Raw genomic sequence first — 27,805 nt, forward strand, 5'->3', positions numbered from 1 at the left:
GATCTGTCAGCTCCGTGACACAGAGGAGGTGACTCTCCGTGTCCCAACCACTTGCAACACAAACACAGATGCTCAAACCTTCCTACTGGATCACAGAGGAAAGAGGGCAACAAAACCTTCCAAACCTACAGAGATGTTCCCAGATGTGACCAAACACCTTTCCACACCAGTTCTTCCCCAGACTGGCACATCTAACTTAGCTCCCTCATTGCTTGGGAATTGCTGCCAAGAGCACGCCTTGATCAAAGCAATGTTTGATCCTACAAAATCCAGAGTAAATGGCACACTAGGGAACATCGTGGACTGGCGTTTGAGCAGCTGTCTGCACACAACACTTCTGCAACATGTACTGATAACAGAACTGTGCTTCACTGCCCTTCTTGTTGGAAAAAGCTGCTGTAAATGTAGAAGATCTTAGAGGAAAGCTCACCACATGCTCTTCTGCACCTTGAAAACAACCCTGTCCAAGGTCCCACAGCAGCATGGCCACGCTAGGTGGACCAGAGATGGGATCAGACACGTGGCGTAGCAGCAGACCGTGACACCTCAGCTCTAGGAGTAAACTCACAGGTGAAATATCAGATTTTTAACAGACTTACGGACGTTGTTTAGCTTACCCAGGCACTGTTCATAGACACCTCTGCGCTTCCACCTACCAACTGTTCCGTGCAGGGCTGTGTAAAGATCACAGAACAGTTTGGGCTGGAAAGCTTCAAAGCTCCCCCAGTTCCCCCTGCCATGAGCAGGGACATCTTCACCAGCTCAGGTTGCTCAGAGCCCCGTCCAGCCTGGCCTGGGATGTCTCCAGGGATGGTTCATCCACCACCTCTCTGGCCAACCTGGGCCAGGGTTTCCAGCCCAGCCAGCACATGCCCTTTGGCTGCGGTTGTTCCATGGACCTCTCCAGCAAGGGGCTGTTCTGCTGGGACTTCGAAAAAGGAAAGTTTAAATAAGTCTAGGAAGTGACTTAGTGAAAACTGTCCATTCAGAGATCAGTTTGTTACATACAGATCTGTGGGTTTTTAATGTACCAGGGTATCAGAGTTACAGATTGAGGCCTTAAAGGGAGGAGGGTTGGATATAAGAATGACAGCAATGCTGCACTTGGGTTTAAGTGCCACTAAAACACTGATGCCGGAAAAAATTCAGCTTCCCTTTGCAAGGAGGGTGGAGGAGGTGAGGTGCCCTCTGCCCAGCCTGACACAGCGAGGAGGAGAGGTAACAGCCCAGCTGGACGCAGTCCCTCCCTGCAGCACGCACCAAACAGTTAAACCAACCACCCCAGGAGCAGCCTGGGCTTTGTGGCAATACCCACCGCCCCTTGGCCAGGGGCAGAGAAGGGAGAAGCGAGGGCCCGACAGCCGCTTTAGGAGCAAGGATCAGCTATTCTGCCCATGAAGATGATGGTGTTGAGGGCGGCTTCCCGGATGAAAAGCAGGAAGGGCCTGTTGGCATTGAAGATTATTCTGTTCATGGGGAAGGAACGGCCAGAGACGGTGACAGCTGTAGCAGCTGATGCCTCGCTGCCTTCTTCATTCACCTACCAACCAAAAGAGAAGACGGGATTAAAAGATGGGCATTAGGCAGTAAGGAGAGGGTTCTTCCTCCTTCCCTTCCTCCTCAAAACCCCAAACTGCTGAGGAACTGAACAGCATAGGGTCAGAGCTATTTTTTCTTTGAATCATAGAATCATTTTGGTTGGAAGAGACCCTTCAAGATCATCAAGTCCAACCATTAACCTAACTCTGGCACTAACCCACCTCCCTAAAAACCTCATCTAAATGCCTTTTAAACACCTCCAGGGATGGTGACTCCACCACTGCCCTGGGCAGCCTGTTCCGATGCCCAACAACCCTTTCTGGGAAGAAATTTAATGCTTCATATTTTTAAAAACTAAGAGGAAGACACTTCCTGGGGCAAAACAAGGCTTACCTCGAGGAAGGCTTTGTGGAAAGCCTCAGATACGTACAGGTCTGTACGGCCCTCTGCAATGATACCTGCAATACAAAATGGAGAAAGTTAAAACCACGTTTTATAGACAGCAGCTCAAGAAGAGCCCCTTCATGGCCTGTGTTCAAGCAGAAGACACATCTGTACTAAGGCAAGAATGTCCTCCACCAACTGCAACTGCCTGCCTGACTCCCACACCCTGACGGCAGAGCAGGGCTGCATGTCCACGATGGGACTGATCACAGTCTGTCACTAACTGCAGTGACATCTAAATGCTTCTGTGTTCTTGTTCCTCACGGGCTGCTGCACCTACTGTGCCTGTGGAGGAACGGCTTCCTCCCACCTCTACCCTGCTCCACCCCATCTCTGCATCTGACCTGGGAGTCTGGCATTTTCCGGACTGAAGAGATCTTCCAGCCCCATTTTTCTCAGCTTCTCTTTGACGCTGAAGCTGTCCTCAACGCGGAAGCGAGGGAGGTAGACAAAGAGAGACATCTCTCTCATGGAGTCTATCCAGCCCTGCAGCTTCTCCGATGTCAGGTCTCGCTCCACCTCCACCAGCGTCGTCCCAGCATGGGGCAGGACCAGCACCATCGTGATATCGTCCCCTCTGTAAGGCAGCTCCAGCACCTGGACTCTGTCCTGGGGCATGGACACGTGGTGGAATTTGGACTCTTGGTACATAATTGGGACTTTGCAGGTTTCACCGTTGGCTTTATGAAATAAATCCAGTTTTGTGTTTGGAGCCGGAAACTGTGATTTCCAGTGCCCCTAAGAGGGAGATGGAGAGGACAGAGACAAACATGAGCATCGTGTTTTCCAACAGGGAAATGGTCTGCTCCCCCAGTTTTTTCGCCATACCTTAAAATAAATGGTGTTGACCAGGACCAAGACAGTGAGGTCATCAATACCTCCTTCTGGGATCACTTCTGTAATGCGCCTCTCGGTCTTATTAGCCACCCACTCATTAATGATGTTCCTGGAAAGTTCTGGCTTCTCCTGATGGAAGAGACCCCCAATAAACAAAAGTTAAGTCGAGGCTTTTAAACATTTCTTTGTATCCCTTCTGCAGGAGCACAGAGTGTGCGTCCGCTCGCAGAGGATGCTGCCCCCAGCAGCGGTTAGAAATGAGAAGCTGGGATGTGACTGTGGTTAAGGGGAGCTGAGACAGCAGCTGCTGCATCCCATACACCCTCCTGCCTCCACCGATGTGCCATGCACCCAGAACAAGGCGCTCCCCGAGGGCAAAAGGGAGGGACGCAGCAAAAGCAGGACAGAGGGACAAAAACGAAAAAGAAAAACCCCCAAGTAGTTCAAACTCACTTTGAAGTTCAAGGGCCAGAGTTTCGCTCCATAAACTATTTCACTAATGTTCTGGTAAGTCTCATTAAAGACCAAGGATTTCTCCCCAAAGAGGCGGTTGGCTGATACCAGCTCTGAGGATTTGTTGGCTTTCTTGTAAAGCCGGCAGTTCAGCTTGGCAAAGAAGAAGTGGATCTGATCGGATGTTTTCTCCGAAATGGTGTCGAAGCTGAAGACCTGGAGGAGATAAACAGTGCGAAGGAATCCATGAGCAGGCTCTCGTGCTCCCACAGCAAGTGATGATCCTGCCTTTACCTGCTGCTCAACAGCCTCAAGCGCAGAGCCAAGAAATTCGCAGCCCCTTAGAGCTTCACCCTCCACGTTTAATTTGGAACCCAAATCTACATAGAAGCAACACATCACTAGCCTGAGACCTTGGAGTCCAAAACAGAGGATTTAAACACCACCCAGCTAGAAGCAGGTCTTGGGTCAGTGCCGGTCACAGGAGGACTCGCAAGGTTGGCGCTAAACCTTCTTATGATGATGCCTAAGGCTGCTCCTTCCCAGGAGCAATCCTCCTGGCCTGTTAAGTAATTCTGGTACCCGTTCTCTATTTCTGCAGGGAATGGAACTACGTGACAAGCATTGTGAGGGTAGATTTCTGCAGCACAATCAATTTCTTTCTTATCTGCTCCCATAAGAGTTGCCAGCTGAAATGACATTTATGATTTGTCTACTACTATCCACCCTCAGGGCTTTAAGGCACAGAAAATCCCGTAGCACGTTGCTCCACACAAACCTCCAGAAGCTCTGGCAAAGGTGGTTTTAGTGGCCCTTTTGTAGGGAAAAGGAGGGGATACGGAGAGCGGCTCTGCATCCTGGGTGGCTTAGGGACAGAAGGGTCCCCTTGCAGCAGGGAGGGTTGCCCAGAAGGGAAGGCACGAGGGGAGGTTTTGGGAGATGTGGTTCACTGTTCTCCTCTGCCCTGGACCGTGTGGATGACAGCAAGTGATCCCAACGTCACTTACTCCAGAAGTAACCGAGATCTGGAAGCCAGGTGGGATGCAGGGTGTCCTACGTGTCTTATTTTTGTTCCAAGAGAGAGGGAGGGAGTGTGAAAAAGAGCTTCTCCCAGTGGGACTCAATATCATGGCTTTTTGCATGAGAAAAGGCTAAGCTGTCTGCTCAGCTATGTGCTTGCCCAATCTACAAGAAACAAACTATTCCCGTTCCCTTCCCTCACCTCCCAACTGGGCTTCCTTTCCTCCAGATGAAAACTAACCTCTCAAACCCAGGAAATCCACCCTGAATGCTGGATCCAAATACGGAATCAGAGGAAAGAGCTGGGATCTAAACAAATCCAGAGAGAAGCAGCCTGTGTATGTCCTTCCCAGGGGCTTGTTTAAATAAACATCTCCCTTCCCAAGCCAGGGAGCCATCCTGACCCAGAGAGCCCTTTAGCAGTGGTTGGCCACTGTTGCCTTTGTGGCCTTTCAGACCCAAGAAAAGGCTGAGGGAGCACCACTGACCTCCATGAGCTGCTGGAGGGTGCTACCACAAGCTCCGAGCTTGGTCATGGCGAAGGCCGTAGAAATACTGAGGGGAGACATAAAGATGTTTTCCCCGTTGTCCTTGGAGTCAGCCAGGTACTTGTAGAAGACAACGGCAAAGCGGGAGTTGGCCTTGGACAGCTCCCAGACCCGGGGGTTAGTAGACTCTGGGAGCTTGTCCTTCCCTGTGTCTTGCCCCTCGCTCTCCTGCGGCTTCTTCTCGGGGTTGCGATAGATGCAGATGGGATTCACCGGGATGTCGCGCGGCTTCGCGGTGCAGATGTCTTCCACGACGTAGCGCTCAGGGGCAGCCAGACCCCAGATGCTGAAGAGACACACCAGAAAGAGACGCATTGTCCTGGAACCAGAGAGAGAGAGTTTATACACATTCGCCTGCCCAGAAAACCCACGCTGCCAGTGTGGCCCGCGGGCCTTTTTTCAGCCAACATCAGAGTGACAAGGGCCCCACGGTCCTGTCCAACCATCCTTGTGTCCTGTAGCTGCAGTATAAAGCAGGAGGGCAGACAGCACCAGCAGGACAAGCATGCCTTTGAGAACACACTGCTTTTCAGAACAATCCACTGAAAACAGTGCTTTCCTAGAGCCCTGGGTGCCTTCTTTTTTTAAGATGACCTGCAGTCCAGGTGAATTTATGCTTCTGCACAGATCCCACACGTGTTCCTCATGGGGAGAACACCCACATACAGCCCAAACTCCATAGACCAGTCGGCCTTAGACAAAAGTATTTTTTATAGTTTCCTTCCCCTTCTCCTTGGGGGAATCTCCTAGTTTTCCTGGTCTCTTTTCTCTCTTCACCTGAGCTCCTCTGTCCCTTTCCATTACTGTCTGTGCTTCATGCTATTTAGATTATTGGTGCAGGAAACGCTGTAGCAGAGAAGGGATAAGGAAGAGGTCCCCAGGGGAGTTGGTCCCTCCACGCATTGAGCATCTTTAATCCCCAAAAAGCGTATTTTATAAGCATGTATTGTGTAGCTGGTGCATCACGGCTAGTCCTACCTGAAGTCCCCAACATCTCAATGCAAACTGATTGTCCCTGGTACCTGGGGAGGGCAGGCTCATGTGAATAATCATGTCCTAGCAAAAGCAAGTCTTCGAAAATCTCCCAGCAAGGCAGAGATAATTTATCTTTCCCACCTTTGCTAAAGCAGGGGATCTGCACATCCCATCGGCTCTGGCAGCAAGGCCTCAGCAGCTATCCCAGGGCTGATGAAGCGGCACAGGAGATTTCCTGCGCGCGGCGGTTTTGAGATGCCCTTTACGTGACTCTGCGTTGGGTTTGTTCACACACCCATGGGAGGAAGCTCACGGACCGCAGCCGCAACAGCTCGGGAAACAACCGCTGCGAAGGGCTGGCAGCCCGCCCGGGTCCTGCTGGCCCTGGAAGAGCTTTTCGGAGACACGTCTAACTCAGGTAGATCCCCGCCTGTCCCGTGTACTCGCTGCTGTGGCCACCAAGCATTGCCACCCAAGGGACTAAATTAAATATCAGCTGCATTTAGCGCTGGCAACCTCCGTGGTCTGGTGGGCCAGCACCTCGAGGAGGAAAACAGGAGCGGCTCAAGAACTGATCTGGGATGCAGGAAACCTGTGGGCTCTTTCGCAACCCCCTCCCCAGGCTCTTGGGCAATGACTTCATCTCAGCTCCAGTTCCCCAGCAAAAGCAGAAATTACCTCATTTGGCACCATGACCATATCGAGCCCTGAGGGCCTCTCTTTAGCTAACAGCATAGCAACAAGTACTGCAAAAAACATGCAAAACAAGACATACTTGGAATCATAGAATCATTGGAAGAGACCCTCAGGATCATCAAGTCCAACCATAACCAAACTCCAGCACTAAACCATGTCCCTAAGAACCTCATCTAAATGCCTTTTAAACCCCTCCAGGAGTGGTGACTCCACCACTGCCTTGGGCAGCTGTTCCAATGCCTGACAACCCTTTCTGGGAAAAAAATTTTCCTAATATCCAATCTAAACCTCCCCGGCACAACTTGAGGCCATTTACTCTCATCCTATCACTTACCACTTGGGAGAAGAGACCAACTCCCTCCATGCTTCAACCTCCTTTCAGGTAGTTGTAGACAGCGATAATGTCTCACCTCAGCCTCCTGTTCTCTAGTAAGAGCCCAGGTCTTAATGGAAAATGCAGCTGCAAACTGATTTGGGGTATCACAGTATCACAGTATGTTTGGGATTGGAAGGGACCTCAAAAGATCATCCAGTCCAATCCCCCTGCTGGAGCAGGAACGCCCAGGTGAGGTTACACAGGAAGGTGTCCAGGTGGGTTGGAATGTCTGCACAGAAGGAGACTCCACAACCTCCCTGGGCAGCCTGGGCCAGGCTCTGACACCCTCACCGGGAACAAGTTTCTTCTCAAATTTAAGTGGAACCTCTTGTGTTCCAGTTTGATCCCATTACCCCTTGTCCTATCATTGTTCGCCACCGAGAAGAGCCTGGCTTCATCCTCCTGACACTCACACTTTATATATTTATAAACATTAATGAGTCACCCCTCAGTCTCCTCTTCTCCAAGCTAAAGAGCCCCAGCTCCCTCAGCCTTTCCTCACACGGGAGATGCTCCACTCCCTTCAGCATCTTGGTGGCTGCGCTGGACTCTCTCCAGCAGTTCCCTGTCCTGCTGGAACTGAGGGGCCACAACTGGACACAATATTCCAGGTGTGGTCTCCCCAGGGCAGAGCAGAGGGGCAGGAGAACCTCTCGGACCTACTGACCACCCCCTTCTAACCCACCCCAGGTACCATTGGCCTTCCTGGCCACAAGGGCCCAGTGCTGGCTCATGGTCACCCTGCTGTCCCCAGGACCCCCAGGTCCCTTTCCCCTACACTGCTCTCTAATATGTAATTTCCCAACCTATACTGGAACCTGGGGTTGTTCCTGCCCAGATGCAGGACTCTACACTTTCCCTTGTTAAATTTCATTAGGTTATTCCCCGCCCAACTCTCCAGCCTGTCCAGGTCTCTGGATGGCAGCACAGCCACAGTGTCGTGTCAGCCACTCCTCCCAGCTTAGTAAAAGCACTTACTATACCTGTGAAGGCTAGAATAAAAATGGGAGATTGTGGAAATAAATGCACATGAAAGCAAGGATGACGTGCTCTGGACCAAACTTCGCTTCTGTGAGTTTCCCTCCATAGTCTGGGGCCACAAGTGCTGCTCAAAAATTGTCCCTCACCAGCTTTGTCACCCTCCTCTTCACTCTCTCTAGTACCTCAGGCCACAGCCACCACTCTTGCTGGTAACAACAAACAGATTATCTTTCAAAAGCTTGAGGACAGATGCAACACCACAAAGGGGAAAAGAATTCTAAAAGGGGAAGGAAGTCAACCAAATAAAGAAACAAAAACCACCCCTCAGGGCAGGAAAGCAAGAAAAAGGAAAAATATTCAGACAATTGAAAGTACTCCAGGAAGCACAGCTCTTCCGAACCTTCCTGTAGGAGTGAAATAAAATCAGCCAGCAACGAGGCAGGGACACTTCTGTGTCCCACAGCCCCAGGGCCAGGACCAGAGCGGCTCTCCCTCGCCCATGGTTCATTCTCGCCAGCTCCAGCAGCACTGACGTGCTCGTGGCTGGTCCCACCGCAGAGGGGACAACCTCGCAACAGTCCCTGCCCGGTCACTCCCCTCGCTTCTGGGAAAGACACGTCCCCAAGCGCGTGGTGAGCTGGCTGTACAAGCACAGCTGCCTGCTCCTGTCGAGATGGAGGCAGATGGTGGCGTCTGTTGGCGTAAAGTGCTGCTGATCTCACATTTAAAACCCAAAACACAAGAGCAGGGAGAGCACCTCATCTTCACCCTGTCCTGATTCAATGGGAAATGCTCCTTGTTTCTACCTCACAGTAAAGTCCTGACTCTGTCAGCTTAGAGGAGACACAGCACTTCATACTAATGCCTTAAATCAAATTTATTAGCCACTAAGCCTGACTCGGCCCCTGATGCACCCAACCTGCATATACAGCATTTCCTGCAAGAGAGGACATGTGAGACTCAGGGTGAACCACCACCCTGAGAGGGAACGGCTGCCCTTTAGAGCAAAAGATCTTTGCTATTTCTCTGGCCAGCTCTTTGCGGTAGCACTCGGCCAAAACCACCCTCCTCCTCCTCTCTTTGACTCCCTTTTCCCCTGCAGTGCTGCCACGCGCTCGGCATGTCAGCTGCTTTCATCCTGGAAGGATCCCAAAACTATTACCGCAACATCACTGCCCGAAAGGGGCCGCTGGCAAGGAAGTTGTAAAAATTAAGAAGGGCTCTTTTCCTCTGCTTCACCCCTTAGGAAGCGTAGAAAGCCAAGAAACAAGCTGCTGATTCAGCTCAAAATGAGAAGGCTCCGGACAAGCCTACAGAAAGTGCCCCCATCCGGTGCCTGCTGTGCACCATGGCCAGGCTCCAGCCAGCTCTTCCTCCATCCCACTCCTCCTCATTGCTGCACGAAAGGACAACTAACTGGGCTTGGCCTCCAGCAACCACCCTACTAAACCTACCGGTGCCACCCGTGGCGGCATGAACACCCCACAGCACCCACGCAGTGTGCTAAAGAGCCCAGCAAATGTTAAGCAGCTCCAAACATTTTGAGATTGACTTAGGCTCTAGAGGATAAAAGCCTTCCCCATCCCCCCCATGCCCCAAAAATGGAGTGCAAAGCAAATCAGGAGTGCTCTTTTACAGCCGGGCAAGAGATCAGTGACCACTCAGGACAACCCGACCTTCTGAATTGCTCTCCACACCACAAAGGATTGCTACAGGTCACGGATAAAACTCAAGCGTGACCCATTAGCGAGCAGTACAGCTGCGAGGGGAGGACCCTCTTGAAACAGCTCCTCGGGCCCACGCCCAGAGAGAAAAACACTCTGGCAGCAGCTAAAATTAACTGGCTCCTATAAAGGGAAATGATCTGTGATGAGGATTTAATTAACAACAAAAGATGAGTGGAATCTGTTTCTCTTACCTGCCCCTGTACCTCCAGCCTTCTGCTTTTAGGATGTAAAGGCAAATCGTTAAGAGGACATGCAGTCTTGCTTGAACTCAAGCCAGTCCAAAGAAGATTCCCCACTGGATTTCTGTGCTCAGGCAGAGCTGAGAGGAAAGCAGGGGCTGGTGGGAGGGGAGGAGGATGCTGAGGCCAAAGGCTGATGACCGGCTGCAGAAGGTTAAGCAAAGAGCAGAAAAAAAGAGCAATGTTTAGTTTAAAAGAGGTTTTAAAGTTCAATCTGACAAGGGAAAGTTCGACCACCTACCCCATGGAAGTACCAGATGCCTTCAGCTCTTGCCACTAGAAAATTCACTGCTCCAGCCATGGGAAAAAAAACCCCAAATTTTCAAGAGTTCAAATATAATTGTGCCACTCTAAGGTATTTGTAAATCTCACTTTGGTACCTTGTAGCTCAGCAACGTTTCCCTCTGCCCCCAGGCCTGCCACCCCCAATTTCCCAAACAGGCACAAGTTGAGAGGAACTGCCCCACTTCACACTCCGCAGTTTCAAATGCGATCCCCCCGTAGCTCCACACGCCTTTCCACTGGCACAGCTGGGAAGCTGAGAATTAACAGCATCTCCCCCCACCTGCAGCCCACGCTTGGGAGCAGGGCTAAGCAACACAATTTCTGCTCTGGGATGCAGTTGCTCTACAGCATTGCTTCCTGAACATCAAAACCCAGGAGCTGGCGGGCTCAGCGGGTCACTAAAGCCGCGCTGTCACTGGCCTCCAGTAAGAGCCCAGGTCTTCATGGAAAATGCAGCTGCAGACTGGTTTAGGGGAAATTAAAAGCCCTTACTATACTTGTAAGGGCTAGAATAAAGATGGGAAACAGATTGTGGAAATAAATGCACGTGAAAGAAAGGATGACATGCTCTGGACCAAACTTCGTTTCTGTGGGTTTCCCTCTGTAGCCCGGGGCCACAAGTGCCACTCAAAAACTGCCTCTGCCCAACGTATCATTCTTGCTCTCTCATCAGTCCCACAATCAGGGATATCTTCATCAAATTTTCCATGGTAACTCACACGCTTGCAGGTCCCAGGGTCTTTTACGGGGAATTAGGGATCCTCCACACCCTGCAGATTCCAGGCAGAGGTTTCCACTCACCTCATGCTCAGAGGTAGTTTAATGCAATAAAACCAAGAGCAAACACCTACTGTATATTGCACATCCCACACAGCTCAAGCTAACATGAAAGAACTCAAAGCACACCGGAACTGCGACTGTGTGCTTGCTTCGCTATAAAAAGAGAGGCCAACCACCTAAAACTGAGCAGGGAAATGCTTTATTTAATGGCGGTGGCCCTACCAACAGTGAGGTTAAATTCCAGAATTGGTGCTGGAGGGCTGAAGGGATAAGGAAGTTGCCCAAGCCATACCCTTTAGGGTGGCAAATATATGTTGTTGTTGTTTTTTAGTGCAGTGTTTAACCGGTAATTTATTGCTGGTCCAGTTCAAAGCAACAACCCAGCCCTTGTGCCTGGGCATTTATACTTCAGCAAGCACCCCAAATGCCAAGTGTGATAATATAAACCATTAGCTGCCTCGTTTGCTCTAGCAGAGGGACATTTTTCCTCCCAAAGATGCTGTTCACAGACCCAAAGCAGGAATGGACTGCTTAAAACCATCAAGCACCAAAGCCCTCAGCCGGGTGGCCTCAGTTTTAGTCTCTTCCCAAACTCACAGTCCAGAAGACAGGGAGTCGGAGTTCACCACGGCACAGAAGGAGGTTCCAGAAACAGCTCCAGAGGTCCCAGCTGGGCCAGGGGACCCCGTTGCTGCAGGGTGCTGCCGCCTTTTGCCCACGCATGGGAATGGTGCAGCCCGGCACGGCGCTGTGCTGTGGAAGGTCGCAGGTTCTGCTCTCTGCTCCCCAAAGGAAAGGGCCCAGAGCAGTTCACAGCAGCAGCGAGACAGTGGGTTTTGTCAACATGCACACACTGTCCTCTCAATTGCACCATTTTTGGAGATGCTGGAAACAGCCCTTAAGCATACCCAGGTGCTGAGCAGGAACACAAACCTGCTGAGATTTTGGGTTGTCCTTTGGGCACTCAGTGTTGAGTTTTACAGCAATGCAAAAGGAGGAAGACTCACGCACTCACAGAGCGAGATTGGATCAAGAAATCCCGTGTTCTGGGCTAGGCTTCAGCTCCTTTCTATCCTGGTATCCATTACCCAAAGTTCCAGCAACTGCCATCTGCTTGAGCCCAGCCTCTCCTCTTTTCCTGATACAAACCCCTCCAAGTTTCCCCAAAGCTGATGCAGAGCAGCCACCGCTCCCTTCTGAAGGATCTGATTCCCCGCAGCACTTCACATCTTTAAAAGCCAAACACTGCAGCGATACTCTTTAAAAAAAATTCTTAAGAGAGTACCTGAGCATCCTGGACCCACAGACTAGTGGGAAAAATGGAAAGGAAACCATCAACTGAAACACCCAGTTTTCTGCTAGATTGCCCAATAAATATAATTCCCTTTTGGGAATTCATCATCCAGCAAGAAAATACAGCTGTGTGGAAGTGCGAGGGGGGCCGAACAGTGAGCCGTGATGGGCTTCAGTCCAGCGAAGCACACACCTCAGCCCGGGTCCACTGTGCCTGGGCTCCAAAGTCAAGATACAAGCAATAAACCTGCATGACCAACCAGGGCAGAAGGCCGTGCTTTCAGTAGGAAAGGGAATTGTTTTTTCAGCTTATTCCGTAACAGACTATGCTCAGTCAGCCTCAGATTTATAGCCAGCTACTGACCTGCTAAAGCCCACAAAAAGGAGTAGATTAAAAATCACAAACCAGACCATGCATCAAACCTTGTTCTCATTTTAAGGCAGGTTCCAAACCAGGCTCAACATTAAGAGGGACACTGCTTGCTCCTTGCTCTGAAGGGCTTCTTTTATTCTAGGCTTGTTTTGTTTTGTTTTAATATGTAGACTCTGAGAAAAAATAATCCATTTTGCTAATTGTGTATCCTTTTTGTTCACCTCTTTTGAACACATGAAGCAGCCACTTCACTTATAGGTAGAGTCAGAGAGGAAGGGGCCAGACCCCCAAACAAAGGCACGGGGCTTCTCTGCTGTTCGGCATCTCTTATGCTCCAGCCTGGCAGAGAACAAAAACATCCTTGATCTCAAGAAAGTCTTACATCTCATCCAAAATATACAAGAATGCACATTCATCCCAGACAGAAAAATGAGAGATATTTCAAAGTGTTCTCCATTAATTTATCATTTAATATAAATGCTGACAGAAAAGCAGGTTAAGACCTTGTAGACACTTCAATCTATTTACAAACCAAATATTGAATCACCACCGTTCCACTCATTATTTTTTTGTTGAATCTGCAACTCAGCGGAGCCTTAGACACTATGTGGAAGCAAGGTGAGGCTGAGTCAGCTTTAAAAGGGAGAAAAGCAAGGTGAAGAGGGAAGAAGACATAGCATTTCAATATATGGCTTTTTCTATATAACCACCATGCATACACAACAGGTCTCCATTTCCTTGAGAAACAAAGGAGACAAATATTGACTTCCAGATCTCTTGCCCTTTGCCTCCTTCAATCCATTCCGTTCCAGTTCAGCGCATCTAGGCTTGCCCTTCAAGTTTAAAAGGTATATTGTGGGAATAAAGACACAAGGAGTCGGACATAGGGAAATGTCTCTTCTACCCCTTTTGTCATCTCGGAGTTTTTCCAAAAGGTAGTAAAGCATCTAACCTTCCCAGGAAAGGCACCTCAATGCCTTGTGTGCCTCTGAACGTCTCCCCCGTGACCAGGCCTGTATGTACAAGACTTCAAAATTCCCCTGAACTTGCCAAGAATTCAGTTTATGGAATTCTTATAATACATTCTACTTAATCTCTATTCCTATTTAAAATGTTCTCATAGTTACAAACAATAAATATTCACAATACCAACCCAGAGTCAGCCATTCTCATAAAGGTTCAAGAAATGTTGGGTTTGTTTTAGACAGGGAAGAGAAGCAGGGAAGGAAGAAAACAGCAGAATGAGAAGAAAAGCAAGAAAAACACTAGCTCAACAGGGAGAATCCATGACATTTTGTTTAGCATTGACTTATGAGAACAGTAGACAGGGTATTTCATTTAGCCAGGATCCTAAATAAAGTCAAGAAGTAGTTGATAACCTGACTCAACAAATCTCATGGTCTCCTTTATTGCCTAGACTATCCTTTTTATTTTATTTTTTGTTACATATACCTCTGCAGGGCACAATCACATACAATCAATACGATTGGAAAATTACATGAGCTCTATCCCAAGCATATATGCACCAATGTTAAAAAGTTATTTAAAAAACCAAACAAACCAAAAAAATAAAATAAACTCCACCCAAAAAGGTGATAATGACTGCAGAATGTCTCGGGGAGACTTTTATGGAACTACCAAGATCAAAGAAAACTAGGCTTACAAAAAAAGAGGAAAAAAGGTCATCTATAGAGAAATCCCACAACTGGAAGTTGATGGTTTTAAAGAGGGGGTGGGAGCTGCCATCTAGAAGCTTCCACAACTCTTTCTCCCTCCTCCCACATGTGCCTTGCCTCACCTCTTCCTCCCCATCGCAACAAATACAATGGGGAAAGAGCTCGACACGATGCTACCAGTCATAGAAAACAGGGAAAAAATGATGAAGCTACAGCACAGTCGTTAAGCTGGCTTCAAGAAAAGCTTCTCTTGGCATAGAGGCTGCTCACACAGCAAGCAGAGGCCAAAGGAGTAATGGGATGTCCTTAAAATTAGGAAAAAATGGAAGTCATTTGACGTGTTCAATTTGCCCACGTTACGGCAGCTTCACTTTGGAGAGGCTGCAGATTAAAGGTACCAATGGTAAACTGCGCGGAGGCGGTGACAGAACAGGGTTTGCTCTCTTCTGTCTCAGGTTGCTTTATACATTTAGAAAATGCTGCTACCGAGTTGGTTTTTTTTAATCCAGAAATAACGAGGTCAGTGCACACATCCAGTTGTGGGATCCATCCAATATACAATCTGGTTTGGATGCCAAAGACTTGCGAGTACTGTCTGCCACAGAATTATTAATAAAAATCCTTTTAACATTACAAAGAAGCAAAGAATTTCTTAAACATCAAATACTCCACAAGATTTTTTTCTTACAGATATATTTTCCCATATACTTTTCAAATATAATTCCATCATCTCTAATGCTTTTTATTTAAAGAGACACTGCACCACCTGTTGCTACCATTTTTCCCAAGACTGTATTTTTAAAATTGAAGTTGATAGTTGGTTTCCCTCAAAATTCTAGATCTAAGAATCAGTTGTCCAAAGACACCCAGCTTGCTGGATGCAGCCAGATACCTAAACTTCTCCAAATGCTGAATACCTGGTGATTTGCACTAAAACCATACACAAACTCACTGAAATTGCAAAGATTGCCTGGGAAAGATGAGCTAATTATTTAGGTTACTAAGCTATAGGCATCCAATTTTGATTATTATAGTAATATATTTTAAGCTTAAAATGACTGGGATGCTCCTGATGCAGACAAATCCACATTCCCATGTGTTCTTTTTGTTGGGAAGTTTCAGAAAAAGCTGCCCTCTTTGCTTACCATAGTGTTCAAAGAGTTTCCACAGCACGATATTACACTTGCCATTGGGAAATAAAATTATAAAGAAAACCAATATTAAATTTGTTCTCATTTTCCTACTAATCAAGGCTCTACCTGCATCACAAGAAGCGTCTTGAAGACTGCGGTAACACTAAGCTGTTACATTCTTCTTCCTACACAAGAATAAAGACCACACGTTAACTGTATAAGGACACTGCTGGGATAACATTCCCCAAAATCACTTACTAATATTGTGAAATTTGAACTAACTTACTCTAGCCTTTCATCCCCCTGACATTTCAACGGAAGATAATGCAGCTGCTAACAGCTGCGTGTGGGAAAGAGAATCCCCAATGAAGTTTTTGACACTTGGGACTATATGTGGTCTGAGGACAGCTCCATTTGCTCTACATAATCCATATGCTTGTATACTGCAAGTAACTGTTAGCAGCAAGGCTATACCTTACAGGTGGCTCAGAAGAGCAGCTTCACTTGCCTCAGAAATTCAGAGTTTACATCTGCTCAAGCAAGGCAAATGTCTTCTCCAGTTTGTGTCTAAATCGCCGTTCAGACAGCTCAAGAACTTTCGCTTCCTTTTTTAATCCGGGGAACTGATTTATGGTGATACAAGAAATTAAGCTGCTGCCACACTGACTTTTGTTTGGTTGTTTTTAAATCGGTGCTACCAACATTAGGAGACGGGAATAGGAAGGGTGTGTTTTGGAAAGTGAACGATGACAAAATACGAATATGAAGGTAACATTGTGCCCCAGCCTTGCTCTGTGCTCCATCTATTCTAGGCCTACAAAATCTTATTCAAACACACACAGACAAGCACAAAACTTGCACCCTGTTTATATGTTTGTTTTTCGGTTTTCTCCCCATTTCAGAACAGAGAAGATGAGTTAACACTCCTGCTGCTGAGCCTCCTGATTATTAGCACTGCATTTCTTGGACCATGAAACTGGCTCTGAAATAGCTAGTCAACCAAAGATACTTTATATTGGGCTTCTTCAGATAACTATCCTGTAAGTCTGCTTCATTATAGTCCAGATTTATAAATGGAAATGAGGGTTTATGCTACTCTGCCTTGCAGACTTCTCTCTGCAAGTAAAAACTTCCAAGAGGTTACAAGTTAGATCAAGGATGGAAAATGCAAGCGGCTTTCTTGTTTTAGCAAAGAAAAGCCTCACTCCCAGCCCTTTCTAATACAGGATTTGCCCCACCTTACTCAGTCCGTGCTGTCAAGAGACAATATCATCATACGAGTTTGCTTCTTCCACATCTAATTTAATGTAATGCTCCAGTTTGACAAGTCTTTTCAGTTCCAATGGGCTTAAAAGTCAGTCACATTTGCAACACAGATTTATCTTTCACTGTAACTGAAGAAATTGTAAATGGGTATTCATTTTAAACACTTAAAGACAAGGCTTCTTTGATTATATAAAATTTCTACATTCCTTCTCCCTTTCTATATGAGCCATTCCGGCAGCTGAGAGAATGCATGAGAGACTGAAAACATGTTTGAATACTCCAGATACATTGCAAATTGTACAACTAAATGGAATGATTTTCCACAATTCAATGCACGGATAAGGCTTGACAATCATTAACTTTTGCAAATTGTTATTAGGATAATACAGTCAACTCACAAAATCCTACAAAGATTTGACAATTGAAACGGCTACACCAGGAAAAAAAAAAAAGTGTAAAGCACAAGTCTTTGGCTCTCCTTTAAAGAAAAACAGCAGTTTACCATGTTTATACAGATCCCCCGTTTGCCTACCAGTAGGGGCAATATCACGTTTGTGCATCACTGAGTAATAACACCATTAGAAAAGGCAACTTCACAGAAGTTATTGGCTAAGCGAATTCATTTGAATGCTCTGTTTTGAGGCAGCAAGCTGTCACTGTTACACAATCAGGGAGGGTGAAGGGGCAAACCACAGAAGGAAAGGAAGGAAGGGATGGACAGAAGGGAGAGAATACAGCTCGGAAGAAACTACACAAAGAATTTAAGAAAGGGGATAACAGTGCTGCGAGTCTGAAAAGTGCTCTGAATCTAAATTCTAAAAAGTATACTCTAAAATGGGACAGGATACAATAGAATACATGAGGGGCAAAAGAAAAGGTTAAGTTTCTCCTATTAAGAGAACTAGGTCACAGGAAAGGAAGAAGAGATGTTGACAGAAGGAGAAGGAAAATAACACTCCAGAATAAACAAACATCATTTCTACACTGACTGAATCTCTGCTTGACATACTACAGCTTAACCTAACACTTGAAGCTTCCTATTCTGGAGGGTCTGTCTGTGCTGGGGCTGAAACCCAGGTACCAATAAGGGTTCAAAGTTGCTTACTGCAGTAGAAAATGGAACCTACCTACCAAATGATGTAGTAGTGCCCTAACACCATTGTAATACTGTTTTCTTCTTGCCCCAGCAGAAGAAACTACTTGCTAGCGTAGACTGGTTTCACGGAGGTGGACGGCATTCCTGTACAAGTGGGATAAAGATGGACTACAAAAATGAATGTAGGAGGATAGAGAATTACTCCATTAATTTTCATTCCCTGGTTATTTGCTGTAACCATTAATGGTTCTTTTATATGTAGAACTATCTGTTCTACTAGGACGTTTTTCCACAAAGAGGGAAAATTTTAGGTGCAGCTTCCAGAAAGACTTAAAAGCATGCACTGAATTTTGCTGTTTGACTTGTTTCATCAACTAAACTCCTGCAAAAAAAAAAGACCAAACAGAAAACGGACAAGAAGAGGAGGGGAAAAAAAAGCCAAAAAAAAAATCAATATTGTTGGTGGATATTAAACGAACTATTTGAGAAGCCAAACTATAATACTGGGCAAACAGGGCATTCACCTGGTGACACCGATCACAACAAGGACACTATGCACAAAGTACAGCATGGAGAGCTGGATAATGGAGAAAAAACCCCAACAGTAAGGTCTCCCTTCTAATCCACAGGTTTTGGAAGAATTCACCATATGCAGGCCAGCAACCTGAAAAGTTCTTACTGCAGAATTCCTTCCAGGAGCAAAAGTGGAGGAAAAACTAATCCTTAACCTGGCAAGGAAACCAGCTGGCACACATAATAAAAGGTAACAAGTTTTTTTCCCCATCCAGATTTTCTTCCTAGTGTTGAAAACAAATCTGTAGGTTCAAAACAGATCATAACCGTCTTCCAAAAATTTTACATCAAGAATTACTGCAGCCAAAAAAAAGGGTACATTCTGGGCTTGTCCTCCTAAATTAGAATATTGCACTAATTATCTCAACTAAAATGAGCTCCCTGTGTTAATAAAGACACAGTAGGAAGAAGTAAAACTAATTAAAAGCAAGGAGAAGGCTGACCTGACAGTGGTGCTCTGCACTAAAGGATGGGAGAACAGGGCACAGTGCCCGTGTTGGTTGACTTGTGAGCAGGTTCATCATCATTTCCAGAGCAGAGAAGGGAGGAACAGACCTGACAGGCTCAAAACCCAGCCTAGTTGTGCTTGGCTCAACGGGGAGCGGCTGCAATGCGAGGCCTCGAGTAGGAGATATGGATGGATGGGGACAAGGTGGAGATGAAGCTGTTCTACTGCAAAGATGATTCTTTGCCAAAAGTTAAGAAGGGTTAAAAAAAGAGAGCAAGCTTCAAAACTACTTTAGGCAATTAAGAGGCCAAAGTTCAACTAAGAGCAAAATAAACCCCTGTGAAGACATATGGAAAGTATGGGCGTGTGTGCTGAAAAATGCCTTTATTTTTGTTCAGTGCTTCTACCTCCCAGACATTTGATCACAACAGCTGCGCTCATGCGAAAAAATTCTTAAAACATACCCAATATATATACAGATATAACTATGTATATATGTATATATATATTTATATATAAATTTTTATTTAAATAAAAAAGAAAGCTCGAATCCCAAGCCAATATGTGTATCAAATCCTTGACCAGCCAGGTCTGTAGGGCATAATCAAATTCAATGTGAAATAGTATATAAACGCGGTGCCTTGACTGGGCAAATTAAATAATTGCTACTCAAAAGAGTCTTCTGTTTGGACTCTCCTACTGGTAGGCAATAGTGGGACTGTATCCCCTCCCACCCCCCATTTTGTTTTATTTAACAGTATGATGAATGCAAAGCTTAGCCCAAGGTTGCTATGACCTCAGCAGGAGTTAAGGTTAAGGAAAAAACTAAAAACCAAGAAAATTTATTAACTCTTGCTTTACCCAACCAAAGCAATGCAGTAATTTATTACATAACCAGTGCTTTCCGATTTAGTAGTCGAACTCAGAAAGGAAAAACAAATGAGAACAGGCCAAGAAGGAGCGAGCAGCACTTGAAAAATCATTCTCCACAGAGTTCTTTGTGTACAGGGTCTCACCCCAGTGTGTGTCAAAATAGCCAAAAAATGTGCAGCAAGGATTAAACCTATTTCTTTAACTTTGATAGAAAACATGTAGAAAGGCTTACAGCTTCTCCAACTTACGCTTACAAAGCATCTGCCTGGAGAAGTAGCACACTAGCTCTCTATCAAGCAAGATTTGTTTTTCTGACAGGGTCCTTGCTGTACCTGAAGTGATCCTTTTGATGCAACTTTTCCCCAACACAAGGGGAATCTAGGAAGGAAGGCAGACAAGCTGCAGATTGATTCTCAGGTGTCAAATTCTAATACAGACCTTAAACAATGCCAACTTTATAAGAGAAATAAAAATTCGCCTCTATTTTTCGAATTGACATCACTGACGCACAAGAATCAAAGATTCTTGCGTTGCTCTCCTTCAGTGAAAGGTCCTTACAACATCATTACAGTTAAACAACATGTATCACTGAACAAAACAAAATGAAACAAAAAAATCAAGTTATAGAGGAAGTTACTATGTTTTTAACAATAAAATAGCAAGGAAGAAAAGGGTAATAGTTGCTGAGAAGGAGGCCTCCATGAAAGACCTGTTTCAAAAGGCAAGTCCCTCTGCATCAAGGTATTGCGTGGAGTCTGGGTGCACGTGTTTTAAAGGCAAAGTGAGAAGGGGAAAGAAACCCCAGCAAATGCAAGATAAATGAACATGGTTTGCCAGCTCATCAGCAGTTAACATCCTTCCAGCAACTGCATAGAAACAGGAAGCAGAGGGAACATAAGGTTAGAGATTCTGCCTCAGTCAGGGCTGCACAACCTTCAGTGGTTCGTTAGGCTTCTCTAGCACAATCCCCAGGTAAAATACCTGTGCTGTAGCAGATGGGTCTGCATTCTGCTGACCTCTCCAGTGCCAACCGCAAATAAAGGCCAGCAACCTTAAAATAATATATGTTGGACACTTAATTTCTTATGCTCTTTAATTACATATGCTGTGCTGGGACATATACAAAGGACTGCACCTGTTGCATCGCAAAGATTCTGTCACTTGTAGTTTAAACTTAAATAGTTTATGCAAACAGTCTCACACAAGATAGGGTTCAGTTCTTAGCTATGATGGGAACAACTGTCTTAAGAATGAAGTTTGCTGCACATCTTTTGACACCGTAATTCACAGCTACTCTCCAACCCCCATTCCTTGTTTACCTTTAAACCATTTAAGGAAGTGACCACATTGTTTTAGCCATTGAAAAATTAAGATGATAGGGAAGTATGCACTGGGTATGTAATAATACCAAAATAAAAGAAAAACCTACTTCATTAAGATCATACAATTAATCAAACAGAGTATATATATATAATATCTTTTTTTTTTTAAGCCCTGGGATCCAAGGCGTCCAAAGTTATTAAAATAAAGTTCATTCACAGAACAAAAACAAATTTAATTTGAATCGCTTGCAGATACTGCTAATTTTCATATTTTTTTTTAATTAAAAAATGCGTTAATGTGAACTATGTGCAGGATTTGTTTCTAGTAGTTGTGTTTGTGCACATTGCCTCTGGACCTGCTGCTCTGCTACTGCTGTTGCTCCTGGGTTTCTCCGATCGCCCTTGGAAAAAAAACGTGACGGAAGCTACCGAGACCCCAGCAAAACGGAACTCTGGGGTACGCTGGCCTCACTTCATGGAGCAGACGTGGGCGAAACTCCCGCTCTCTGGGAGTCCTGGTTGTCTCCTCCTCCCTCCGGGTCCTCCGACAGGCTGAGAGATGCTGTCTTGTTGGACAGGAGGCCAATGTTCTCCTGTGTCAAGGGTGATCCGTTCGGAACGTCGCTGCTGAAAGGGAGCGGTGAGAAGAAAGTGGGAGGGGGCAAAAAGAAGTAATTATTGAGATTTCTCATTTAAGTAAAAAGGGCTTTCATATTTGTTGCTGCAGCATCTCAAGGAACAGTTGTGAAAATATGCAAAGACTTGTCTTGTATAATAAATAGGTTGCCAGGTACACTGGAAGCACTTAGCAGACAAAGAACTGATACAAGGCTCATGGAAAAAAGACTACGTATTTTTATGGTTCTACATTAGCTGTATTTTCCAAACTATTTCAGTATATGCCAGAAGATGTACAGTATATATCTGTACAACGCAGCCATTCCAGAACATTTAACTTATCTGGAGCATCTTAATTTTTCTGTTTTTAAAAAAGAACTAGTTGTTTCAACTTCATTACTTCCAGAATTTGATACAGAAAAAATTAGTTTCTGCTCTGAAGGCCTCAATCTAATGCTGCAGCACCGACCTCAAGGATCAGTTATAAGAAATACAGACTTCAGAAACAGTTGAGAGGCATGCATTTTCTGAACACACTTTCTGAATAAATATCCAACTGCTCACATGGAGTTATGCAAACTTAATGAAACATCTGAGCTTCTCCTGTTCAAAGTAGTAGTCTGAGTGCTCTCAGATGTTTGCAGCCATCTGAAAACACTTGCTATGTAGATTTCCAGCATTCCCAGACAACAACTTATTTCAATTGACTATCAAATGTGAGTTTTAATCAATCCCAACATCTACACAAATAAAAATTGCTGCCTACAAATAAAAGTGAACTTAGTTTCAGAGTTCCATACCTTCTTAGATAACATCCACATCATAAACCTTAGCAGCATGGAATAACTTTCCTCTCACATTTGGAACATTTCTTTCCTTTGAAACTAAAGCAGCAGATAAAGTTTTCTTTTATGGTTGGTTGTTTCCTGCTCCTTCTTACTAAGCATCCAATATTAACCAGATGAAATTCTGGTCTCAGAAAGATTAATTCTTTTGTTGTGTTAATTGATACAGAGTCTCATTCCACTCACCAACTAATCAGCTGAAATCACCCTTAATTCATGCTTGCACTACAAAAACCTGATTTATGTAATATTTTCATAGCAGATGCTGCGGTATCAATGTGAGGCAAGTGGTATTACCTGTATACCAGAGAGTGACCCTGCTTAAGTCACTCTCCTGTGATACAAAGACAGACTGAAAACCCCTGTTACCTGAATGTCAGTGCGAGGTCCTCAGCTGGAGCCTTGCTTTGCGGCTCTAACTGTCCATTTTCTGTCTGTTTAGTGGTGCCCAGTTTGTTTTTTATATCCAGTGAAGACTGACTCTCCTTTAAAAACAGGACAGAAGAAACATTCTTTAACATTGTGTTAGAAGAATTTGAGGCTTCATCCTTTTGGACCGATGATGAAGGCCTGTGAACTGGAGTCACACGGTGTAACCCACAAAAGCCGTAAGACAAGAAAACAGACTCTGTAAGATACGCTCCTCCTCTCAGGACACAAGATTTCCCAAAAGGAAGGGATGATTCTTGTAACAACAAGCAAGGACCATAGACTGTAACAGCACACAGACTTCTGAACACTAGCCTGTACCTGCAGACAATGTTTTCTCTGTTAACGCAGTTTATACAACTCACGGCACAGTGACCTTGGAGACGATTCAGTTTTCACCAAATTCAGCACCACACTTATTTCCAAGTGGCAACAAAATAACAGCAGAATATTTTAAAGTGGCCAGGATTCAAATTCAAGTAATTCTCAGAAGGTTTTGAAGACTAAAGAGGTGAAGAGGGAGGCGGATGAGTCCAGCTGCGGTCACCCAGAGAGCCTCTTTGGCAGGGTAAGAGGGCTGCACCACGGCTCTCCCTCTCTCTGCCTTCCCACCCCCACAGCACTCACCATGCTCAGCTCCCGGGTTCTCTTCCCAATTTCCCTTTCCACCTGGTGTAGCTCCAAGCTCAGCTGCTCACTTGAGATCATCCCAGGCCACTTGGGAGGTGGGGCTGGGGGCTGTGGTTGGCCTGCCAGGGTAGTCGCCTCCCTCTGCAACAGCAGCCTGTTACTAACAGCCTAAATGCATAAAGCCAAGCACATACACAACTGAGCACACAACAACCAAGCACAGAAAGAGCTCTATGCCATCATCGAGAGCATTGCTGCTTTGTAAAACTAAGGCCTTCTCTCTCCAGGTTTAACAAGGTCCCAATCAAAATCACTTTCAATGCAAGTTTTAACATTTTTTAAATGCAAGTTTAAATATTTTTTACATGTAGATAAGTCTTTCACTTTTAAACAAGCAGTGTTAAATACCTTATACTGTAATAAATTTGCATGGGTTTTCCCCATATACCTTTCCCTTCTCAAAACTAAGATTAAGCACATGAACAAAACCACTATATTTTGTTTAACAAACAGATCACAAAAGAGTAAAAGCAAATCATCTGTTTTATTTTACCGTAGTAGAATTTATCAAATTCTACAGCAGAGCCAGTATTATTGCTAAACCATATAAAATATCTCCATGGACATGAACGTCAGTATGTAGCTCCCTGCTGGCCCAGATTAGAAAGCACAAGAACAGGGAGGGGCAAGTGACCACAGTGATTCCCAAACTGCAAGTTCCTAGCAGCCAACTAAAAGCAGTAACCACATCAGTCACTCCAAAAATTTGCTAGTATTTGGGAATCGGTTCCATAAGTGTGTGCTCTGCATTTAAGCTACTACTCCACACAACAGAATGTCTGGTTGGTCTACAAGCAGAAATGCTCATTTGAGAAGAAAACCAAACAATCTAGTTCTTCACGCTCAGGCTGAATGAATCAAGAAATTGCTACAACCTTGCAGCAGGTAAATCAAGCCTCCTGAATTTCAAATATCTACTTGCAGCTTTGAACACAAGAGAGAAATTGAAAGCTGTTATTGCTCAAAATAACCAATGAGTTCTCAGGAATTCACATTATGGTAAAATCAAGGCTCAAAACTCAGCTAACGCAGGATTTAACAACTGCCAAAATCACAATAATAATGAGCAGGAGAGGCAGACCACTTATGGGTTTTGCAACTTTTCAATACTCTTCAATTATGGCAAAGGCAGACATGCAAGATTTAAAACGTTTTCTCCTCTTGTTCCCAAACAAGAGCACAAGAACACAAGTCATGTTTCGAGTAACTAAAAAATGCATACTGCTTGTAACTGCTGCTGTGACCTAAAAATTGTGAGCTCTTACAATGAATAGGCAATAACCCTTTCTCTGTAACACGTGTTCTTCAGTAACCATCATTTCAGCAGAAGCTGCTACCCAATACCTACAGCAATTTCTTCTGGGAAAACATTAATATGAGTAGTTGCTGAGGTACAAAGGATAGTTTTCTAGTAAATATTTACTGACTATTTTCCTAGGAGAAAAAAACACCACCTAAAGCTTTCCTAAGACAATTCTTTCATTATGCTTTGACATGCCTTCTTCTGTGACTAACAAAATACAAAGATTCCAGCTCACTAATTCTTTTACAAATGGAGGCTCCCATCTTTCCTCATGTCACAAGTACATTTTTTTCTAGGCAAGGAGACAAAATATTAAAGTTTTTTAAGCTAAATATCTTGAGCTTTTATTTTCTTGCATCTTGTGGCTTGCACTATTTAGAGATAAAGAGGTACAACACAAAGCCAAACATGAAACAGATAAAGATCTCAGCTTTCTGTACGTAAAATCAGACATTTTTCAATGGCAGCAAAGCCAAGAGGAACAGGTGTCTACATCACAAGTTTGTCTCTGAGTTAAGGGAAGAACAGAGAGGGGGAGTAAGTGAGAGAGAGAATAAAAGCCAAGAGAAACATGCACAGAGCACAGATTCAAGTATGGTGTTGATCTGCACGTGAAGCGCAGGGAAGTTTCTGGTGCTATGCAGAGGTTTACACTTGCACCATAGCCCTGATGCCCAGTGTCACAGAATTAAGTATTGTTACTGGTTATCCTTACAGTCTGAGAAAGATCATCAACACATGAAAAGCAGCTTTACTGGCTTCATCTCTCTCCATACCACCCCTCACCGCTCTTCCAGATGTCGGTACCAACCTCTAGGCCTCGCATTTGTGTCTGCTGGCTAATCTGATGGTCTACTTGCTGCAGCTCCATGCGCAGCTGCTGCTCTCGTTCAGCTGAGGGCAACTGTTTCCCATGACCAGCCACATCTGACATGGACAGTCTCTCCCTTTGGGATCAGAAAAGCAAAAAATAATTAGATTAAAACCAAAACAACTTGGCTCAGCTTGCACAGAAAGAAAGAAAGTTTAGAAAAAGGCAAAGGAAAAATAAAGCAATTCTACCTGTCATTGAAACGTCCCTGAGAAGGTATATTTTGATGAGGAGAATATGGAGAGCCTCCCCAGCCACTGTGAGTTCCATAAGGATTGTAGTCTGCCAGTGAACAGAAAGAAAACCATGTCACATCACTACAAAACTATCCTTTAAGTAGTTCAACCAACACACAGTACTGGACAGAAATTAAAGAATAACCAGAAACATCATCCCCCTAAGAGAAAGGATGTCTAGCATTTCTTCTGCTGCAACAAACGCAAAAATACATGTTACCAGTCTGACATGCGCAATGCACGACTCTTCCTACACATCCAACAAGATCTGCTACAGCCTTCCAGAGTCCAGATTGGGAAGGAGTTCAGGCACTCAGAGAGGCAGGGACTAAAAACAAGCTTACAGCTGCCATGAGAGCAATTACTTAAGTCGCTACAAGACTCAAGAGTTGATTAATAATTGTGAGACACCTAGTTAACACCAGTTTGAAGATTAAGCTATCAGGAAACATAGAGTTCTACCTCTGACAGAGTCTAGAAAGCTACTGCTTGAATTAGCAAATGAGTTTTTGTTTTGTTTCCCGTAGCTTGCTGAAAAAATCTAGAAGGAAGTTTTGGGGGAATATAATGAAGTATTTTCTTAAGATTATTCAGCGCACCTCAAGAAAGAGATTACCTTTTGAGTAAGACATACCACCACACTATACGTGTGATTAGAAAACAGATGTGTAGAGAACAAACCACTCCTACTCCGCTTGCTTTGCCATAAGACAATGGTCACAGTAAACTCACTGCAGCAACTGCCCACAAAGGAGGAGTGAAGTGCAGTACTTTGTTATGACGGTTTTGCATTATATATTTGAGAAAGCGCTAAGTTTCTGCATTCTACCACAACAGATTTAAAAGAAGCCTCATCTCAGAGGGACCAGCAGAACAAAATAACTTTTTCTAAACAGCAACAAACAACACTACATGTACAAAACCTGAACTTGGAGCAGGAAGCAGTGGCAGCCTTTTCCTTCAGGTTTCTCAGGGTAGACCTACCTGGAGTTATTTTTAGTGGCATAACATACATTTTTAGATTTCTGAAACAAGAATTAAGTTTACAGGGGTTGTCTTCAACTTGTGCTACACTGTATAGCACTAAAGAAAATCGCAAAATCCAAGAGCACACACTGTACCTGAAATGATCGATTTGGTGGTAGCTCCCTGAACCGCCATGGCCGGCATGGGACCCGAATTCTGGTACATCGCTTTGGAAGTACGAGAGATGGCCCCAAATCTCGACACAGTTGGCCGGTCTCCAAACGGAATGAGGTCATCGTCACCAGTCTCTGCCGCTCTCCTCTGCATGTCTAATCGCTGGTCACGCATGGCTTTACTCTCCACATTCTAGACAAGATGCAGAAGAGGCAGTCAAAAACCTTACTCAGAAACAAACCCACATTCCCTTTACAACAAGCTGGTACCAGTACAGTAAATCTCTTTTATATTCTCTATTCCCTTCGTTCTTCAACTAGTCTATTTTTCAGTTTGTAACTCCACCGTTAGAGTTGATGTCTCTTTAATGGTGTAACTTCAGATGATCATTACTACCACCACTGTGAAACACTTGCATAATTGTGAACAAGTCTAAGAGAAGGGAGCAACAGCAAAAGGAAATTAAGACAAAAAATCTAATGGGACAGAAGGGGAAAAAAACCTGCAGAATAAAGTCAAAGAAGAGATCAGCAGGCATCTCTGAGGAACACATACTCCTTTCAAAGTCCAAAAGAAATTTATCTGAAGGCCAGTGTTAGGAACTATAACACCTACCAGCCTAGAGATGACTCGAAATGGGAATTATTCAGTACAGCGCTTGCTTGGACATGCCTAGTACATCTTTTCAGGGACACTGTTCATTAAGCAGTAGAACTGCTT

General features: G+C 44.9%; 2 protein-coding genes across 15 annotated transcripts in view; both read right to left on the reverse strand.

Annotated features, from left to right (window-relative positions):
* Positions 1-992: 992 nt before the first annotated feature.
* On the reverse strand, positions 993-9,966 carry SERPINC1 (serpin family C member 1). Its single transcript, XM_005507923.3, has 7 exons — positions 9,788-9,966; positions 4,782-5,160; positions 3,274-3,489; positions 2,812-2,949; positions 2,328-2,721; positions 1,933-1,997; positions 993-1,540 (listed from the first exon to the last, which is right to left on the reverse strand). The coding sequence occupies exons 2-7, from the start codon at positions 5,154-5,156 to the stop codon at positions 1,367-1,369; spliced, it is 1,362 nt and encodes a 453-aa protein (XP_005507980.2). The 5' UTR covers positions 5,157-5,160; positions 9,788-9,966; the 3' UTR covers positions 993-1,366.
* A 3,049-nt stretch (positions 9,967-13,015) lies between these two features.
* Positions 13,016-27,805, reverse strand: part of RC3H1 (ring finger and CCCH-type domains 1) — a 62,998-nt gene continuing 48,208 nt past the window's right edge. For 4 of the 14 annotated variants that reach the window (XM_021295128.2, XM_013368801.3, XM_013368800.3 and 1 more), the window contains exons 15-20: positions 27,067-27,277; positions 25,901-25,991; positions 25,650-25,785; positions 23,473-23,643; positions 22,786-22,901; positions 13,016-21,580 (exon numbers count right to left, since the gene is read on the reverse strand). In XM_021295128.2, the coding sequence (XP_021150803.1) occupies positions 21,427-21,580; positions 22,786-22,901; positions 23,473-23,643; positions 25,650-25,785; positions 25,901-25,991; positions 27,067-27,277 (879 nt within the window). In that variant the 3' untranslated portion in view covers positions 13,016-21,426. The remainder of the gene's footprint in view (positions 21,581-22,785; positions 22,902-23,472; positions 23,644-25,649; positions 25,786-25,900; positions 25,992-27,066; positions 27,278-27,805) is intronic. The other 10 variants (XM_065071322.1, XM_065071320.1, XM_005507925.4 and 7 more) reach the window with 5 other exon arrangements.

Source organism: Columba livia, chromosome 8 (assembly GCF_036013475.1).
Source record: "Columba livia isolate bColLiv1 breed racing homer chromosome 8, bColLiv1.pat.W.v2, whole genome shotgun sequence".
Classification (NCBI taxonomy): Eukaryota; Metazoa; Chordata; class Aves; order Columbiformes; family Columbidae; genus Columba; species Columba livia.